Raw genomic sequence first — 16,473 nt, 5'->3', positions numbered from 1 at the left:
AATTCTGCACTGTTACACTGGCAAAATGGGTTTATTCACTAGCCAGTATTACTACATAAGTCATTCCTCAGTTAAATATGCTAATATACACATCTATCACTCACACCCCTCCTTCATACCATATAAAGAACATAAGTGAAGGGCGGGTAAGAAATCTTTTAAATAAATGTGTCACTATGATTCATTTATAGTAGCTGAATGTATCTGACACTAGAGATGTTCAATCAGATCTTTGAAAGGGCTAATTATGCAGCATGGATAAGACCGAATTTTGAGCCAAAAACAATTAATATTGTATCATTCAGCACTGTATACTTAAAAGTAATATTGCTTCAAAATCTATACTATTTCCTGGGTCACCTAAGAAGTTTCTGACTAAAATTAACTGTGACTGGGTCATGTGCCTAAGATCAAGAGAATTTAGGCAACAAATAATGTGCATGCAATGTATATTTTAGTCCACAATAAACCATAGCTATAATACTATGTGTAATAAAACTACCGGTGTAAGTACCTTGGTACAATTGGTCATGAACTACTTCGCTAAATGACTATGTCTAATGATATATTGTAACCGAACCTTTGACGGCACCTGTTAGAATGTACTATAGTACACTTTTACCTACATTAAATATGTGCCTACATGTAAACCGTTGCGACGGTATTTAACTTAGCAACGGTATAGAAAAGTTTTTAAATTAATAGATAAATTCTAAACTGAGATTATACAAATTTGAAATACTTGAAAACAAAAAATATCACTTGTTTATAAGCTAAATGTAAGACTTTTTTATGGCAGTAAAATTGCTTTGTATACTAAGGGCAAGTCTAAAAGCTTATTTCATAAATGAAATGATTCAGGTTTTTTCAGGATATATTTTTTTCAAGTTTAAATAGCAGAATAAAAGCTGCAGAAACATAAATATGTTTGTCACATTGTTTGTGATGATTTCATGTTTGCACCTTAAGTAAAAAATTGCTCTTGCCACATAGTAAAACAGTAGTCTTGTCTGAGCCTTGCTTTTTGCCATGAGGTGACAAATCCCATGCTTTCCATGGCAACCTTATTGGTGACACACATAAAGCCCCCGAGGCTCTGAATAGAAAGCTCCCATTCTGGCGCATAAATTAAGAAGCTTATCAATGCCTTAACTCAGGTGGTGGTCCTGGTTACCATTTGTAAAACCCAGTGCAATGCATTCTTGAATTGACAGGCGAGGCAACAGTGAAAGTAGTCCAGAAACTCTTTAGCTATACCAAACAGTGCTATTTTTCACGTTTATAGGGTTGGCCTACCAGTGAAGAGCCTAACCAGTCTACAGTGTCATTAAGCAAAATAGATATTAAGATTTAGAAGCAATGATTGCGTTGGCATTTTATTATTGTTAAGAACAAAATGAGTCCTCTTAAGGACAAAAGTAAGTTCATGAGTATTAGATGGACAATTTTATTCTGATCCTCTTATTTAACTCGATCCAGCTGATATATAGTTAAATAAGTGTAGGAAGCAGGTGAAAAAGAATATCTGTTTAAGAGTGTTGCAGTATTATATGGTAATTTCTTTGGTTTTGCATGCGTAGGTTTGACTCTGTTTCTGTAGAATGACTCTCTTACTTTTTGATTACCTGTCATTAATAAATTGCACAAATAATTGGAGTTTAACACGGGTGAGATAAATGAGTTTAACACATGGGAGATAAAAATGTACATATAATGGAGCCAGTGCAGATGACTATATCTCATGCATATGTATAGTGGATATCTTGAAAACCAGACTGTCTGGGTTGGGAAGCACTAGCATAGATGATAATGAATATATATATGTATTTTCAAATGTTACCATTGGATACAAGAGAAATACTGGAAACTCAAAATACAAGTATAAAAAACCTTTTACTCTGTTTAAATTGCATTGCAAGTACTAATTAATATGGATTGTGTGCTTAAGCTTTTTACTAACTTTCTTCTGCCACAGATAGGAGACAGAGTAATGGCTTTTGTAAACTACAATGCTTGGGCAGAAGTGACTTGCATACCAGTAGAGTTTGTATACAAGATCCCCGATGAGATGAGTTTTTCAGAAGCTGCTGCTTTTCCTATGAACTTTGTTACTGCTTACATGATGCTGTTTGAGGTCGCCAATCTGAGAGAAGGAATGTCCGTGCTGGTTCACTCTGCAGGAGGTGGAGTGGTAAGTTGAATGCTTTGCCCTTCATTAAAAGCTTGTTATAGTGTTTGGATAAAAATATCATAGAGCTTTGTCAATAAGTGGCACATGAGATAAGGGTAAGAAAAATGAAAATGCATGTTCCAAATCTATGTTTTTGTTAGAGGCACCCTTTGAAACCCTTTGAACTGTGTTGAACAGTCAAATAACAGCTGGCCTATTCTTGCTCATTGCATTTGGAGAAGGACTAAAATCACAGAATGGTAGCAATGTTTTTTGAAAATGGGAAACATTGAAATAAGGCATGCAGTGACTTAAGAAAAGCATTCTAAATGGTGTACTGAAATATTATTGTGTTCCTCATGAAATCAGGGATTTCTTCCATGCATCTATTATAACAATATGCTCACTCTGTCCTCCTGTCTGTGAGGTGCACTCCAGCAGTGGCTACAAGATGGCAGTATTCTATTATAATAAAAGATAGTGATGTCTTGTGGCCATTATGGGTACTGCAGACTCTCACATTTACTGGACAGACACAAGCATATTATCACAATAAATTTGTCCTGGTTGTTGGCAATACTGATCAGATATTTTCAGTGAAGACAAGCCACACATGTGCCAACAGCAGTTCAGCTATATCGGAACCACAAACAATGGTTCAGGAGCATGGAAATGGTCTCAGCCAGTGGTGAAAGCTACAAGGCCAGAGATATGTGTGGCTGTTGTGCACTGCATCAGTGGGCTTCATCAGCAGCATGAGCCACACTTATGGTGAGCATGATCTCAAAGCAGAAGGATACTAATGCATAATGGGCAGACAACCTGAGGCTGAGGAAGCAGAGAAAACTGGTTGTGTTTATGTAATGGTGAGGGAAGAGGGGTAAGGGGATGGAGGGATACAGGGTGAGAAATGAGGGAGAAGAGGGGTTGAGGTGGAAGAGGAGTGATGGAGAGATGAGCAGAAGAGGTGAAATGTGTGATAGGTGATGGAAGGAGAGGGTGAAAGAGTAGAGAGAGAAGGGTGAAAGGTGAAGGAGGAAGAAGGAGCAGGGGAAAATAAGTGATTCTAGATCAATAGTCATTTCCTCATCGTCCAGTCAGACCAGTCCAGATGAATGGGTAATGCCCCCCCCCACCAACAGATGGAGACAAATTAACAGGCTTGCTGCCATCACCCCTTATAAGCATCTGTGCTGACCTCAGCCTGCCAGTATTCTCTGTCTCCAGCAGATGGTAGGCAAACATCCATACTGTGGAATAAAGCCTGATTAGGCTGGATGGAAAGAAATGATTTCTAGAGAACAGTTCCTTTGGTGAAAGGCCAGTCCTCCCGCCTCTAGTTGAGCATAGCCTGGGGGCAGCCTTAGCTAGTTTTGTAGACAGCTTTTGAGATGAAAATGTCTTCTTCCTCTCTTAGTTGAGCGTAGTCTGAGGGTTTCCAGTTCTTAATTTAGACTGATCTTGGAGGTCCCCCTCTCTTCCCCCCTCCTGTCATGATCCTGACTGCTAGGCGATTTCCCCGCAAGCAGAAGTCCTCATGCAGCCACATTTGCTCCTGCAGTAACCACCTATTTGTTGATCCCATGACTCAGCAAGGCCTGCCTTACTTAACCCAGGATTCTCCCTTTACCTCTTCATCGATTCAGCTCGGGTCCTTGACCTGGCCATCCTTGCTTTGAGAGCTTCCTTGGCCTCCTGCCTTTCTTTGTGACCTTCCTTGACCTTCTGCCTTGCCTTTTGGACTTCTAGGCCTTTCTGCCTTCTCTGTGGCCTTCTCAGCCTTCCTGCCTTGCTCAATTACCTCATGGGCCTATCTGTCCTGCCTTGTGGCCTTTGGGCCTTCTAGGTTCACCTAGCCCAGTCTTGTGCCCTGATTGGTCCTTTTTGTTTATTATTATTGTTGCTTGTTCTAGTCCTGTCCTTGCCTCATCCTTGTCTAGTCTTGTCCTACCCTGCCCAGTCCAGTCCTTGTCCTATCCAGTTCGGCCCCCTTTCGCCAGCCCAGACCTTGTCTTGTCCTGCCCTGTCCCTGTCTCCAACCCAAGCCTTGCCTTGTCTTGTCCTGACCAGCTGTGTCTCCAGCCATAGCCTGCTTCTTGGTTCGAGCCCGTGCCTCCTGCCCGCACCCAGCTCTTGCTTGCTGCCAGTACTGGCCTTGTCTCCAGCTTCCAGCCTGTGCCGTGTTCCAGCTAAGTCCTGCTGGCCACCAGAACCCAAGGGGCTAAACCTGTGGTGGAGGTGGCTGGTACAGGCAGAAGATCCAATCTGGCATTACCTCTGAGTCTGGCCCTGCTTCCTTAGGGGAAATCCCTGAGCCCACCTCCACTGCTCTCCCTAGCAATCTGGGCCTTTTCCTGTTTTTTTTGTCTGTTCTGCTTAAAGTAAAAAAAAAAAAAAAAAAAGAATAAGAAGGCAAGGCAGTATGGCGGTGCACAGAGCTGAGCAGGCAGAGTCAGCAGGGCCAGTTGGTGAGTGTTCTTGGATGAGTCCTGTGCCTTCCCTGGACCTCCCGACTGGGGTAAGAATCAGAGAGCTAATAGCTGCTGTGGCAGAGTATGAAAAAGAGCTTAAGCTTTGCAGCGACTGAAGCACTCGCAGCAAGCATCTCAGGGAGTGGCAAAGTTATTCTGCGTTTCTTTTGGAGGAGAAGGAAGCATTCCAAAGCAGCTATTTCAGTTCTCAGGGGAGTACGTCTGCAGGGCCTTTGGGGAAGTCGTTTCCTGCTGGAGAGGGCTCCATGGTAGGAACAGCAATTATTTTGGAAGTGTGCGGAGGTGAGAAGAAGCTGGACTGACATCCCAGACTTAGGGACTAGGAGCCAGTGCTGGTGCATTTGGGGACAGCGCTCAAAAGGAGCAGTAGCCATTTTCTTCCTCCCTGGATCTGTTCTCCTTGACCTGGGCATCCATGCCCTAGGATTTGGTGAACTGTCTGCAAATTTTATGCTGCAGTCTTTTACTCATTTACAGAGTTTAAAAAAAAAACAACCCAGGAAAAGGAAGGATTTGGAAGTAGGTGATGGCTCCAGGTCAGAAGACTCCCTGGAAGAGGGAGAATTAGAAGAGGATGAATCCCTCCAGAGGGAGATGTTGGGTCCTCCATGGCTCATCTTTTTTGTAAAGAGGAGCCTTCTGGGTTAATTTTTTCCTGCATGGCAGACCCTTAGTGTTGTGGAGGAGAAAAAGGAGGAGGCTTCTGCTTCTTCCGAGGGCCCAGTTATGGTATAGGAAGCTCTTGAAAACCTGTCCACTGCACAAGATAGTTAAGGTTTATTAGCTCTGGAGTGGACTTCCCAAGAATTGGATTAAAGAGGGTTGTTTGAACGTAAAGAGGGTTTCCCCTTGTGATTCAAGAACAGGAGAGCCTCGGGCTTCCGAGGTCAATGCCCTGGTTTGTTTGGCTACTAAGCGGGCATCTATTCCTGTGGACGGTGGTGCAGCCTTAAGGGGTGCTCAGAGCATAAAGATTGAGTCACTATTAAGCAAGCCTTCGATGAGTCAAGTGTGGCACTGCAAGTGGCTGCATGCAGCGGCGTAATAGCAGGGCCTGAATTGAGTTTGGTGCATCAGTCCCAGGAGGAAAGGTCTAGGTTTGTGATGTAGTCATGGAAAGCAGTTCTCGCTTAGACCCAGGAGCAGTGCATCACTTCAGTAGTAGTGGCTCAAAGGCTACTATGGTTGCAGAGCAGTCTCTAAGACCAATTTGATGAAACTTCCCTTAAGGGGAAGCTGTTCTCGGCGAGGATCTGGAGAAAATGGCCATGGTTTGAGGGGAGCTAAGGCTCTGCTGCTTCCTAAGGATGTTTGATGAGGGCTTAATTTTTTTCGAAGCACTAGGCGCTTCAGACAGGGTCAGTCTCTTAATGTTCATGGATGTTGGTCTAAACAGGAGAAAAAGATGGATCTTCAGGGTCGGCAGTATCTTCCCAGAATTTTCCAATATGTTTTTTGGAAACCCATTCCATGATTCAGGAGATAGGCAGCCATCTATCAAAGGAGGGTTACACCTTGAATTTCTTCTGTTTGGTTCCCTTTTCACTATGCCAGGAAAAGGGAGGCAGAAGGAATCTTTCCAATGCCTCCTGGTCTTAGGGCCTCCGGTTTCCAGGTCTCCCTGGGGGTCTAGATCGGTACTCGGTTCCCAAGAAAGAGAGAGGTCCTATTGGCCATTTCTGAAGCAGAAGCAGGTCACTAAGTTCCAAAGGGGGCACTCTTCATCATGGAAACTCCACAGTCCATGGTAGTGGTGGAGAGACAAGGGACGTTTCTGACCCCTTTAGAGCTTTTAAAGGCTTATTTGTATGTTCCGATCAGAAAAGATCATCAGAGGTTTCATAATTAAGAACATAAGAACACAAGAATTTTCTAAACTGAATCAGATCGCGGGTCCATCAAGCTTAGTATTTATTTATTTAATTGCATCTATAGCCCACGCCCTCCTTGGTTCGGGGCGGGTAACAACAGTACATACCTAAAAAATTAAGATAGAATACATATATCATATAAAATAATAATAAAAATAACAATGAAAGCAATGTAATAATAGGAGACCTAAATAAAATAAGAGAAAAAGTTTAACAAATTAAAATAAAATAAAAATAAAATATGGTACATGCATGAATTATAAAATAGAATTAGAACTGTTTGTGGTGGATTATTGAGTGCATTGGTCGGGGAAAGCGTGTAGGAACAGGTGGTGCTTAAGGGCCTTTTTAAAGGCTTTCTTGTCGCTAATGAAGCATAACTCTGGAGGGATGGAGTTCCATAAAATAGGACCTGCTGTGGAGAAGGCTCGTTCTCTGGTAGAGACCAAACTTGTAGTTTTCGGCAAAGGAATTTGCAAAAGTAATTTATTTTTAGACCTGAGATTTCTGCACGGTGTGTAAATGTGTAGTGATGCAGAGAGCCAGGAGGTGTTGTTGCTGTAGATGAGGCTATGAATAATTGATAAGGTTTTATATTGGACACACCATTTTATGGGGAGCCAATGGAGTTCATAAAGAGTGGGAGTTATGTGATCATAGATCCTGTTATTAGAGAGCAGTCTGGCAGTTGAAGTTTGTATGAGTTGTAGTGGTTTCATAGTGGCTTGTGGAAGGCCTAAGAAGAGTGAATTGCAGTAGTCCAAGCTAGTGAAAATAAGGGATTGGAGAATAGTACGAAAGTGAGTCAAGTCTAATATAGGTTTTATGTGTTTTAGTAATTTGATTTTGTGGAACGATGATTTCTGCAGAGTTTTGATATGTGTGGTTAAGCTTAGTTTGGAGTCTAGTATGATACTAAGGTTACGTACGTCTTTCACGATATTAATGGTGCAGTTGTCTTGTTGAATAGGGTGGGAATGTCGTTGAATGGGGGTTGCCTAGGATGAGAATTTCTGTCTTTGATAAATTTAAACTTAATTTATTGTGTGTTAATCATCTCTTTATCGTTGATAAGCATAATTCCAGAAATTTGAGTGTATCTGACCAGCTTTGTTTAGTGGGAAAGTACAATTGAATGTTGTCTGCATAAATTCTGTATATCACACCTAGAGTAGATAGGAGTTGACAAATAGGGGTTAGATATATATTAAACAAGACAGTAGAGAGAGATGATCTTTGTGGGACTCCTGTATTCAATGTGAAAGGCATGAAGTGTTTTTTATTGACAAATATTTGTTGCGTTCTATTTGATAGATAAGAAGAGAACCAGTTATGTACTGTACCTGAAATTCCAATGTTTGAAAGGCGGGTAAGGAGTTTGTTGTGGTTTATTGTGTCAAAGGCCACGGATAGATCTAGAAAAACCGAAATGTATGCAGTTCCAAAATCAGAAGCGTTAAGAATGAAGTCAGTACTAGAGAGAAATAACATTTCAGTATTATAGATTTGCCGGAATCCAAACTACTACTGATCCAAGATGGAGTGTTCATCGAGGAAAGTCATGAGTTGTTTAATACTGCTGATTCTATTATTTTGGCAAGGAAGGACAGGGAGGAAATTGGACGGAAGTCTGAAAAGTCAGGGTTATTGGAGATTTTCTTAGGGATTGGTGTGATTGCGGCAGTTTTTAGAGAAGTGGGTAAGTGGCCTGTGATGAGAGACGAGTTAACAATATTGGCTGTGCAATATGTACCTTAATAGTTTTGTGGGTTTCAGTTTAGAAATTATTTGTAGGATTTCTGTACTGGCTACTGTGTCAAAGGTATTCCATGATTGAGCCAGTTGAACATTTGTGATAATAGCAGTTGTTGGCGGAAATGTGGAAATTAATTTTTCTGGTCCAGCAGTGGTTAATTCAGATCACAAGTGCCTGGCTGGATCACAAGTACCCGGTGAGATCCTAAACAATACCATTTATTGTGGTAATAGGGCAGCATTTTCAGTCCCAATCTTTATCTTTTGGTTTTGCTTTGATTCAGACCTTTTCAAAGGTGATGGTTGCAGTGGTAGTGGCTCTTTAGAGGGAAGGCATCCTACTGCAAGCTTATCTGGACATTTGACTCATTGGAGCAAAGTTGAAAAAGAAGAGTGTCTGGCTACTGAAAGGATGGTTTGGCAGGAGTTGAGGAGGTGATGAACATCTCCAAAAGTAAGACTTCCTTCTCAAACTCTGGAATGTCAGGGAGCTTTATTTGATACAAGGTTGGGCTCTGTGTTTTTGCTGGAAAAAAGGGTGCAGAATTTTATGGCAGCCGATCCCAGCATTGAGGTCACTATAAAGTCTAATGATATGAAGTTTCCTGCAACTTCTGGAGTCCATGGCAGTAGCATTGGATCTGGTTCCCTGGGTCACAAAGCATATGAGACTCTTCAAAAAGCCTTGGTGTCTAGATGGGATCCTCAGTCTCAGGATTATTGCAAGACATTTCTACTACTGTATCGCATTAGGTAGTATCTGTGATGGTGGATGAGTTTCCAGTATTTGAATTAGGGGGATAGATCTCGAACATCCAGACTGGGCGATGGTGACTATGGATGCCAGCCCTTTGGGCTAGAGAATACATTGTCAGGGTAACATTGCTTGAGATCTATAGTCAGTAGAAGAAACAAGATGGCCCATCAATTGGTTGGAGACCAGAACACTTCAATTGTCATTTCTGAGCTTCATGTCACTTGTCAGGGGCCAAGCGGTCAGAGTAAAATGTGACTCTGTGATTCTGGATGCGAGTCTGTATGTGTTTCCTCCTCTCCCATTGTTAGGAAGGATTGTTCAGGAGATTTTGGGTCACCCAGTTCTGGTAATTGTAGTGGCCTCCGGTTGACTGAGTTGTCCTTGTTCTTCCAATCTAGTGGGGTTGTTGGACAGGACTCCATTGCAATTTGTGCACCATGGAGACCTGATGAGACAGGGTATCATTCTGCATGAGGATCCGGGCTGTATTTTGTCTTAAGGCCTAGATCTTGAGAGGTTGCATTGATTAAACCAGGGTATCCTTGAGACATAGTGAATACTCTTTCAAAGGCTGTGAAATTCTCACCCTTTTTGGCCATTGGGAATTTTTTTGAGCAGTTATGCACCACTAGACAGATTTCTCCCCAGAGTGCCCAGTACCTTTTATTCTAGCAGGAAAGTTTTGGATAGGATTTGGCTCTTAATTTCATAGAGGTACAGTCTGCAGCTATTGCATGCCAAAGGGACACTGTGTTTGGGAGATTCTCTTTCTTGCTGGAAGTGCTCAAGCATTTGCAACCTCCAGTGAGTGTTCTCATTCCTCCTTGGAATCTGGGCTTTGTGTTATCCTGCTTCGCAGGTTCTCAGTTGAATCTATTAGATCAATTCTCTCAGGCTGCTTATTTGCAAGTAGTGGTTTTCATAGCTGATATTCAGCCAGGTGATGTTTGGGGTTGAAAGCATTCACTTGGAGAGAATCCTTTTTTGCTAATTACAAATGACATGGTCAAATTGCACACATGGCCTTTTCTCCGTCCGAAGGTGATGTAGGTTTTCATTTGAATCAGGTTTTTGTTTACCTTCATTTAGTAAGCGGTATGAAGGAAGGGGATACAGGGTTCTGCATTTCCTGGGTTTGGGAGAGTGCTTTTCGGTATCCAAAGGTCCTTTGGTTTTTTTTTGAAAATCAGATCATCTGTTTATTCAGTTTAGTGGATAAAAGAGAGGTAAAGCAGTAACCAAAACATTTATTGTACATTGGTTTAAGGAGGTTATCATATCAACATAAGCTAAGGGTAAGCTTTCCCAAGCAAGTGAGTGCATGTTCCTCTAGAACTCAGGAGGTTTGGATTCTTGAGCAACACTTAGTTTGGTGTCTCTTCAAAAGATTTGTAGTGCAATGACTTGTTCTCCTTTCATTTATTATTGAATCATGATCACTTGCATATCACGGAGAGGGTGGTGGATGCCTGGAATGCCCTTCCGGAGGAAGTGGTGAAGACCAGAACTGTGAAGGACTTCAAAGGGGCGTGGGTAAACACTGTGGATCCATAAAGTCTAGAGGACGTGAATGAAGAGTGGGTGGCTAACGGGAATGACGGCTACTACCTCGAGATAATACCCTTATTCAATAAACATACACACGGTAAATCGACTCCAACATTGCTCTAAACTTCAACGGCAAGAGGAAATGTGGAAAAAAGGATTTGCATTCACAAAAAAGCGGGGAGTAGCTTGCTTGTTACGGCAGCTACTACCCCAAACCAAATAAGCCTGATACTTCACTTTCAGTGCATATCCAGCATAGCTCTCTGCTTCATCGACAGGGGAGAAAGACTGATACTTCAAGCATATCCAGCTTAGCTCTCTGCTTCAATGGCAGGGGAGAAAGTCTGATACTTCAAGCATATCCAGCATAGCTCTCTGCTTCAACGGCAGGGGAGAAAGACTGATGCTTCAAGCATATCCAGCATAGCTCTCTGCTTCAGTGGCAGGGGAGAAAGACTGATACTTCACTTTCAGTGCATATCCAACATAACTTTCTGCTTCAACGGCAGGGGGAATGAAGAAAAGTGGATCTATATACAGACAACAACCAACAAGGACTGAATTATTTAGTCTGGGTAAACAAATAAGCATGGGTGTAGCTTGCTTATTGCGGCGGCTACTACCCCTAACTAATTAAGCTAGATATTTCACTTAGATGCAGTTCCAACACTGCTCTCTCATTAATGGTGGGGGTGGAAGGGAAATAGAACCAAAAGGTTACTAAGAGCCAAGAGTAACAGATAAGTATGAGAAAAAAAAAGTGCGAAGCTTGCTGGGCAGACTGGATGGACCGTTTGGTCTTCTTCTGCCATCATTTCTATGTTTCTATGAGCACTAGAAACAAAACTCCTTCACGGTGGAGGTTTTTTGCTCATGGATCTAGCAATATCCTGCCCTAATCAGTAGCTTGGATACATCCCATTCATCTAGATTTGTCTGACTGGATGATGAGGAAGGGGAAAATTAATCTTACCTGATTATTTCCTATCTTTGAATCCAGTCAGACCAATCCAGGACCTGCCCTTATGTTTATTTCTGCCAAACGCACTGTGGAATATATTTTATGGTGGAAAGGAGATCATCTTGCATCTAACGCCTGATGAACAGGTATGTTTAATTTTAATTTTTACATAGTTACTCTGCATTCTGTTGGGGATCCGTAGGTCGGAACACTACGGAGCCCTCCCGATCCCCAGGAGAAGTGTGCACTTGGGCCCCGGCGAACCAGGAGAGGAGCTCCAAGGAAGCGCTGAAGCAGGTGAGGCAATGTCCTGTCTGGGCTGGGACTGGAAGCCCCTGCCCCCACCAACCTGCACAGCCTTGGTGAGGCCAACCACGCAAGGTTGGTCTCTGAATGGTCCTCCGACCACTCCAAGCCCTTCGGACCTGCCGCAGGGAACGGCAAAGGCGGCAGGCCGGACAGGAGACAAGGGTGGATGGAGACTCTGGGATTGAAGACTCAGACATGGAACTTGGAACAAAGACTCAGGCATGGAACTTGGAACAAAGACTTAGACGTGGAACTTGGAACGTAGACGAGGAGAAGTGGAGACAAACAAAGTCCCTCAGGCGCCCTACACAGCCCTTGGGCTGCTCATGGACCATACTGGAGACTCAGACGAGGAACGTGGACACAGAGTGAGGCGAGCAAGGCCCTCAGGCACCCTACACAGCCCGGAGGCTGGTCGCGGACCACAGTCTCCTATGCACCCTACACAGCCGGATGGCTGGTCGTGGACCACGAGGGGAGCGGGACAGGCTCAGGAAGTCTCATAGCACAGGAGTGAAGTAAACCTCTCAAGAAGGCTGCTCACCTTGTAAAAATGTTGCTAGCAGTAATTGTAAATATTATTACCCTTAACATAAGCCTTGGGGGTAACTGGCACAGAGTGGCAGTTACCCATGGGGTAACCTTCACAGAACGGCAGTTGCTACCATTAGAAACTTACTGCGCAAACTGGATGGACTGTTTGGTCTTTTTCTGCCATCATTACTTTGTTATGTTTCTTAAAAAAATAAAATTCCAAGTTGGCTTGTTACAGGTAATACTGGCAGGCTGAGGTCAGCATGGATGCATATAAGGCATGACATCAGCAAGCCTATTGATCTCTGCTCCATCTTCTGGTTAGGGGGCATAACCCATTTATCTGGACTGCTCGGACTGGATTCAAGGGAAGGAAATAATATCAGGTAAGATTAAATTTCTCCTTGGCCGCAAATCTTTTGCAGGTTTGAGCTAATTTCTAAATAAGACTCAAGAAGATGGTTCTGTCATGGAGATCTCAAGTAGCTAAAATCCATACTGTGTGATTGCACTTCTAACCCACTCTCTTCCATAACATGTAACTTTAATGAAAGAACTTCACAAAAAGTCACATCTTTAGCCAGAGATAATTTCACATGTCCTTAATTCACCAATTAATTTATGTATTGAAATGTATGCAAACAAAATGACTGTATATCAGACATACAGTGTATCTCTGGCTAGAGGCAGGTGCAGTTTACTTTCTGACAGATGGGTACAGTGATATGTACTAATGTTTCAGTAAGCACCTTTCCCCAGTTTGCTTTGCTCAGTGAGACACTGTCCATTTCTATGAAATAGTGTAACAGGGGGCTCCAGGGAGCCCCCTCAATACATCACTGAATAGCTAGAAAGTGTTTCCCGACTCAATTCTGGCCCTCAGAATATCCGCAATGTGTTTTTTCGTTTTGTTGTGTTTTTTGTTTCATTTCTCTTTTTATTTGTTTAAAATGAAAAAAAAAATAAGAAAAAGAAAGAACCCCCCCCCCCAAAAAAATGTTGGCTCTGCCAGAAAAGTCAAAAAGCCCTCTCTCCTCCCTCCTCCCTCCTCCCCTCTCCCTTAATCCTTTTATCATAATTTTATTTCCTCACTGGACACAAGCAATGCCCGGTAGCTCCTGCCCTGCTGTTGGTAGGCTTAGAAATGGAACTGGCAGACCAAGCTCAGAACTATTATTAATGTCTTCCATGCAAAATGGTGCCAGCCTGGGTGATGCCATTTTCTGCAGAATAAATTAACCATGGTGCCGTTTCAAAGCGTACCACCGGCAGAGCAGGCACAACCGAGAATCACTCCTGCCCTTTGAAGAAAGCAAAATATGGTAAGAGGATTTGGCTGGGGGGAGAATAAAAGGGGGGGGGGGTCAGTTGTGAGGGTTTTTTTGTAGCCATGGTGAATTTCATTCATTTAGCATTCGTTTCATTTTAAAAAAAATGAATTGAAACAAAAATGGGAAATTTTGTTCAAATTTCCCATTTTGTTTGCAAATGAACATAATCCATATTCATTTACATATATTGACTGCCCAGAAAACTGAGCTAGGAGGAGTCAAGGACCACTGGCCTACACTATCTACCATGCCATTCTTCCACCCGTGAAAACAGGTAGCTCAAATCAGTCAGACGAGTCTGTAAGTTATGCAGGCAATGCATTTAAACCATTGAAAATTTAAACAGCACAGTGGAGAAACTGTCCCTGTAAAGTTTTATGAAATGATTGTTTGGGGAATATCCATTTACACTGTTGATATTGTAAGATATGCCATGCTGTGCACCTGCTACTGCAGGTAAAATGTGTATTCAATTTATGCTTAACGTGCTTGTAATTCCTGCACATTTCCTTTAGAATGTGGATCCCCTGTGGCTTCAGACCTACAATTCCTGTGATTATTATTTTAATACTTTAAAACTCTTGAACGTTTCACCCAGGGGATGTTAGTCTTATATGCATGGGGGCCACATCCATGTCTGTGAGAAAATAAAAAGTTAGAAAGCTGCTTGCTAGCTACAAGGCAGATATCAGGCACACTTATGCCAACCCGGCACTGGCCTGATACACACAAGCAGACAGAAAGCCACTGACGTTGACCTGAAGCACGAGCATGGATGGACGGACGGACAGACAGGGACATGGACAGGTGCCTCTGCAGTTAGGCACGCTACTGAGCATTTATCTCATTATGTCTAGGAGCTGCCACATAAATTACTGGAAATGGCAACATTGCTGGCAGTGAGGAAGATGGATGCAGCAGGAGCCACTTCCATTATGCCAGAACTGCTTATTTTTTGACCAGAGCATGCCGTCTCTCCTCCCGGGTCCCTAGTTGACCTTTTTAATGTGACACTCTGTGCCGGTGTTAGAATATCCAAGATTAATCAGTTTAGGCCTGTTCAGCAGAGTTGTGCGTTATTTTCAGAGGAAGCAAAGCTGAGCAGTCACAGGGAGTCTCTTTTATGCGGGAGTGAACGTATTATGCATACGCGGCTTACAGGGCAATAGCATGGGTGTGATCTGTTTTTTCTAACATAGATTCATGCAAGAGCCCATGTGCTCTGACAGTGCTGCTCAGTGATTCCAGTAGTTGTCGCTCTAATGGTTTTACATTTTGTGATTATTATAAGCTAATCTCGGAACCTTTTATATTAAGGCTGGCAATCAGGTAGCTTTGTTTTGATAACTAAAATACAGTCTGAGCATCCAAAAGAATTCTGAACATCTTCGTGTTTGTTTACCACCGCTACGGTTTACTTAATGCAGACTTAGTTTAGCATAAGAATAATTGAGTTATGTGTTCCTTAATGTCTTCAGTTTTCTAAAAAAAAACAAACCAAAAAACTTCTGTTTTTATGCTGGTCCCAGACCACAACAATGTAATTATGCTTATTTAAAATCATAGTGACATTCTGACACAGAGCCAAATCTTTCTGTATCCAATCAAGTCACTCCCTTGTAGCTTTTTCCTTGTTTTGCTTGTAAGGAGATTTTTAATTTTCCTTTCTGAAATCATAAACAACTCGTGCACCCAATTTTACAGAGTAGTGACCAGCTGGGTCAGCCATACAGCATCCTAAATTTACTATATTTAAATACTGAGAATGCTTCAGTTGATATTCTTAGGGGGTCATTTATCAAAGTGCTATATGGCGTTTTTGCATGCATTAAGTACCTTTAACGCACGTGAAAGCACCATAATACATGGTGCAATGGAAATGAGAAAAATAGGAGGAGTGGGATTTGTGGCCAAGGTTCACAATTTTGTGAAGCCATATTGCATGTTATGAAGAGAGAGAGAGAGAGAGACTAGCCATAATGCCCTCATCCTAGGTAGGTATTTATATCTCTATAGGAGGCCCACCTGCTAAATCGAGGTGAGGTTTAGGTATTAGTGTAAGGGTTAGGGGCCACTTTGACATTCAAAGTGAGACGTACGAACAGAACAGTGCTCTCGTGTGAAGATTTGATGACCTTCGGAGTGAGGAAACTCACCCAAAGATGAGATTTGTGCAATGTTTTCTCAACCTAGCTTGATGTGAGTCCATCAGATCTTCACACAAGAGCACTGTTCTGTTTGTACGTCTCACTTTGAATGTCAAAGTGGCCCCTAACCCCTACACTAATACCTAAACCTCACCTCGAGTTAGTAGGTGGGCCTCCTATAGAGATATAAATACCTACCTAGGATGAGGGCATTATGGCTAGTCTCTCTCTCTCTCTTGTAGAAGGTGTGATTCAGCATTGTGGTGGGTTCCATAGCTTTGTCATTGCTCAGGATTCTTATGCAAGTGGACATACTCAAGGTGTTTATTTGGTGCTGAATGTTCACTGCTCTTCTTGCCTTCAGGCCTGGGTGGGGAGGAGATCCCTGGGGCCTCAGAACAAATCTTCACTCCTCCCAAATCATCCGAGCACAAGGGAAGGGGATTTTACTGGCTAGCAGTGAATCTTCCCTGTTCTTCTCTCCTACATATTGGGGCAGATTTTATAAAACTACGCACGTGCGTACTTTTGTTCGCTCACCAGGCGCAAACAAAAGTACGCTGGATTTCAATAGAATCGCGCATAGCCGTGCGTATCT

The 16,473-nt window shown here is 42.6% G+C and overlaps 1 protein-coding gene across 1 annotated transcript in view; it reads left to right on the top strand.

The window, feature by feature from the left end:
* Window positions 1-16,473, top strand: part of VAT1L (vesicle amine transport 1 like) — a 103,765-nt gene that overhangs the window by 6,664 nt on the left and 80,628 nt on the right. The window contains exon 3 of the mRNA XM_029608169.1: window positions 1,976-2,191. Within this exon, the coding sequence (XP_029464029.1) occupies window positions 1,976-2,191 (216 nt within the window). The remainder of the gene's footprint in view (window positions 1-1,975; window positions 2,192-16,473) is intronic.

Source organism: Rhinatrema bivittatum, chromosome 7, assembly GCF_901001135.1.
Source record: "Rhinatrema bivittatum chromosome 7, aRhiBiv1.1, whole genome shotgun sequence".
In the NCBI taxonomy this organism is placed as follows: domain Eukaryota; kingdom Metazoa; phylum Chordata; class Amphibia; order Gymnophiona; family Rhinatrematidae; genus Rhinatrema; species Rhinatrema bivittatum.
This window is presented reverse-complemented; position numbering and strand designations above follow the sequence as displayed.